This window comes from Penaeus monodon, chromosome 14 (genome assembly GCF_015228065.2).
Source record: "Penaeus monodon isolate SGIC_2016 chromosome 14, NSTDA_Pmon_1, whole genome shotgun sequence".
In the NCBI taxonomy this organism is placed as follows: Eukaryota; Metazoa; Arthropoda; class Malacostraca; order Decapoda; family Penaeidae; genus Penaeus; species Penaeus monodon.
The window spans coordinates 31,530,600-31,535,046 of NC_051399.1; the positions used below are offsets into that span (position 1 = coordinate 31,530,600).

At 39.3% G+C, this 4,447-nt stretch overlaps 1 protein-coding gene across 1 annotated transcript in view; it reads left to right on the forward strand.

Moving 5' to 3' along the window:
- The first annotated feature begins 3,045 nt into the window (after positions 1 to 3,045).
- LOC119580679 overlaps positions 3,046 to 4,447 on the forward strand; it is a 32,695-nt gene continuing 31,293 nt past the window's right edge. The window contains exon 1 of the mRNA XM_037928777.1: positions 3,046 to 3,174. Within this exon, the coding sequence (XP_037784705.1) occupies positions 3,046 to 3,174 (129 nt within the window). The remainder of the gene's footprint in view (positions 3,175 to 4,447) is intronic.

Consider the following 4,447-nt stretch of genomic DNA (forward strand, 5'->3'; position numbering starts at 1 on the left):
GGGTCCAGCGCGTAGCTTCCTAGGCGTATACATTACTAAGGGGGTCCATGGGGTAGAACCTCTTGGCTAGTCCTATATATTATGACGGAGGAATATATAGATCGTAGTGTATAAATTCTACAGGGTTAAGGTTAGTTTGGTTTATTGGTTAGAATGTATTGTACGATTACCAAGGGGGATTTGGATTATGTGAAATCCCGTAGGTTTTTGCCGAACAATGGGTTTGATTCCCTTAAACCTTTTCCCCCTCAAACGTTTGGTGGGTCGAATTTTCAAATGTGGCGGCTACGCCCGTAGAGTTACATGAGCCGATCTTAATGTGCTTGTTTACTCGGGAGTTATTTCATTTTGCGTTCGTTGGCTCGAGTTTTCGAAAAATCGACTTTTTAACGTTTCATAAATCACTTTCTCAGATTCCAGCAGGTTCCACTTAACATCCAGTGCCATCCATTATCCCCCTCCCCTTCAACCCCCGGTTCCCCACACATCCCACAAGATCGTTGGGTAAAGGAAATATATAAAAGATCTGATTTTGGAACTTAGTCTCAGGAGGGAGCATCGCTCTCGGTAACAATTACGCTAGGATGACGTATGAACGAGTATCGCGAGGACGTCTGGGCGAGTTTGACGTCAAGGAAGACATGGACGAGGACTATGAGGACGTTTGGGGAGACCCGGACGGGGACTACAAGGACGTCCGGACATTGAGGTCGCACAGATGTCACCGAGGACAGGATGAGGACGACGACAAAGAAGAGCCTCAGACGGAATACAGTGCGCACGAGACGACGGGACGATCCGCGAGCCCCTACCCGAGGACCAGCGCGAGAGACGGCCAGCCAAACGGGGATAAGACACATATGGTCGTCCTTTGAGGGCGAATCAGTGGTGCCTCGAAGGTGAGGCAAGTAGGTTGCCGTGCAATATGGCGGCCAAACTGCCTATGAATTCATATACTTTAAGGATTTGAAAATGGAGACTCAGATCCCGTGGACAGCACCAAATAGTCCTTGGCCCTTGGGTTGGCCCGGCCACGCTACCTCTCAAACGCGATGCCATTTGTTATTATCAGTGTGTTCATCATTGTATATTGTACTATATGTACCAATAAAGAGTCAAGCCGTATGTATGTTACTCTACTACTGCCCAACCAGTCACGAAGGAGTCTTTCTATAAGAACAAACTGGAGCATCTTACAGCGTGAGAGAGAAAGAAAGAAATAGTATGGGAGAGAGAGAGAGCGCGCGCGAGCGAGCGAGCGAGCGAGCGAGACAGAGAGAGAGAGAGAGAGAGAGAGAGAGAGAGAGAGAGAGAGAGAGAGAGAGAGAGAGAGAGAGAGAGAGAGAGAGAGAGAGGCAGACAGGCACAGAGACAGACCAAAGGAAAATGAGACAGAGGAACTTGAACTGCCGAGAATTGAAGTCTCCTCTATTCCCATGGTTGAAAACAGCTGACTTTAGGGTATGCATTCTGCAACAATAAGAGTTCAAACAATGAGATATAACTCGGGGTAGAGAATAGCACTGCGGATCCGAAAGACAAAGCCCTGTTTCTCCAAGACGGCCTTTCATCTTCTAAACATGTGAAACGTCGATGCCTCTTTGTACCTTTATTGGCAAACAGCTAGCCTAGAACATAATATCTGATGAATATAGAGACACGTGGTTGATAGGTAAAATCATTGCATATATATAGATATATATATATATATATATATATATATATATATATATATATATATATATATCTATATATATATATATATATATATATATATATTTGTAGATGGATAAATGAATATTGAAGAGTAAGTAATTGAGTAAAGTATATAGTTGAATTGATATATAAATACGTGAGTTTTTGGCTACCTGTGGGCAACAACATCTGATTTCGGACTGAAGTTTCTGTTTTTGTACCAGAGTTTTTGGCGATTTTTAGTGCCACTGCCAAAGTACCCGCCACCATCTTGCTTCATAGATGGTAGTATGTGATGACAGGAGAGGTTTTGTGGATAGTGGAGGGGGACTCGGTCGCACACACATACACCCATCTTCATATTCGTTCGGCTGTTAGAAGGTCGCTATATCGGATCATCCGTCTCCTTTTCGCCCTTTCCTCTGCATCTCCTTCTATAACACCAATCATCTGCGTATCTTCCCTTATCACATCCACCAACCGACTCTTTGGCAATCCTCTTCTCCCCTCCATTTTAATCTACCGACACCCCCCTGATCACGCTCCTCCTCCTGCGCAAACCATCGCAATCTCGCCTCTCTCATGATGTCATCTTATTCATCCCTTGATTCACATATGTTTTTTTTTTTTATTTATTGTCATTTTATATATTCCGGAGAAAAACCCTAGGATATTGATACTTTGTGAAGGATTTGATTTGGTTCCGACTTGATTCTTACCGGATTTTCTCCCGCACTGAGGATGATGCGGATAATGAGATCTTTTTCCCATTCGTGTGTATTATGTTGAATTAAGGAATCATTTTGTTTGTCTTTTTATTCGTTTACTCAAATATAACATTCTTCGAATGAAGACATTGTATTTCATAAAGTACTATTACACGCACACACACACACACACACACACACACACACACACACACACACACACACACACACACACACACACACACACACACCCACACACACACTCATTCACTCACACAACACACACACACACACACACACACACACACACACACACACACACACATATATATATATATATATATATATATATATATATATATATATATATATACATATATATATATATATATATATATACATATATATACATATACACATTATTGTAGTGAGTCATTGTAATCTATAATACTGTTAAAACAAAATTAATAACGAACATTTAGCCATGTAATTAGTTACATTAATAGACAAAATATTGTATCTACACTTGACACAGTAAACAAATATACCTTATTTTTTACACGAAAGCTACACCTACATTTAAAAGTGTGGCAAGATAATTAAGAAAAAAAAATCTAAACTGACGAGACCCCGTTTTCTGCGCATGCGTGTCTCCGGTGCTATATATAGGAGGAGGTTCGCGTCTCGGAGCCTTTACTCGACCGCCGACAGCCGAACACGAAGCACGCACTACGAGATCAATTTCCTATCACGATCTTTAGCGAATTCGCAGGTAAGTAGAAGCAGTGCAAGTGTATCCTTTTGTAGATTTTTCTCTCTTTTTTAATGAGAAAGGAGATTTCTGTTTATAAAACGAAAAAATAGTAGATAAGAGAGTGGTAGCTTTTGAACCTTTTGAATGTTTAGTTTACATTTTGATATTTGACGTTGATAGTTATTTTAATGAGTGTTTAATTTCTCCATAGTACTATAGGTCTAAACCAGAAGACCAAAATTCACAATTCTCCGTGATGTCCTCAAGTCACTGTTCGAAAAAAATGATAGCAAAGGGAGGAGAGACAGAAAGATATACACAAACAGAGGCAAAGAAACGAAGATAGATAGATATAAAGAGAGAAAAAGAGTCGGTCAGAAAAGACAGACAGAGAGACATACACGAGCAGAGCCAAAGAAACGAAGATAGATAGAACGAGAGAAAGAAAGAGAGAGAGAGAGAGAAACAGAGAAGAAGGCAAACAGGTAGATAGACAGAAAGAGAGAGAGAGAGAGACTGAGATAGAAACAAACAGAGACAGTTAGACGGATAGACAGACAGACAGAGAGTCTGACAAACATACAGACAAATAGCCAGACAGATAAGAAGACAGAGAGGGGGGGAGAAAGACAGAAAGAGAGAGGGGGGGGACAGAGAAAGAGAGAGAGAGAGAGAATAAAGAAACCAAACACATACAAAAAGTAATGGTTCACACAGTTCCAAAGGTCATCTGTTTACATAGTACCGTGGAATTATACTTTCTCGTTTATACTTTCTTCTACATTTTTCAAAATCAATTTTGTCCACACATATACACATACATACTCACACACACATAAAGCACACACACACACACACACACACACACACACACACACACACACACACACACACACACACACACACACACACACACACATATATATATATATATATATATATATATATATATATATATATATATATATATATATATATATATATAATATAAATATATATATATATATATATATATATATATATATATATATATATATATATATATATATATATATATATATATGTGTGTGTGTGTGTGTGTGTGTGTGTGTGTGTGTGTGTGTGTGTGTAATGATGAGTTTACAACATGCTATAATTCTTATGTTTATAAGAAAAATGTACTTAACTAACTAACATTAACTACGAAGTACTAAGTACTACGAAGATGAGCGAAACAAGTTGATGATAACGATGAAGTGAAAGAAGATAATGGCTATAATGATGATGACGAGGACACTGATGAGAAAAGTGA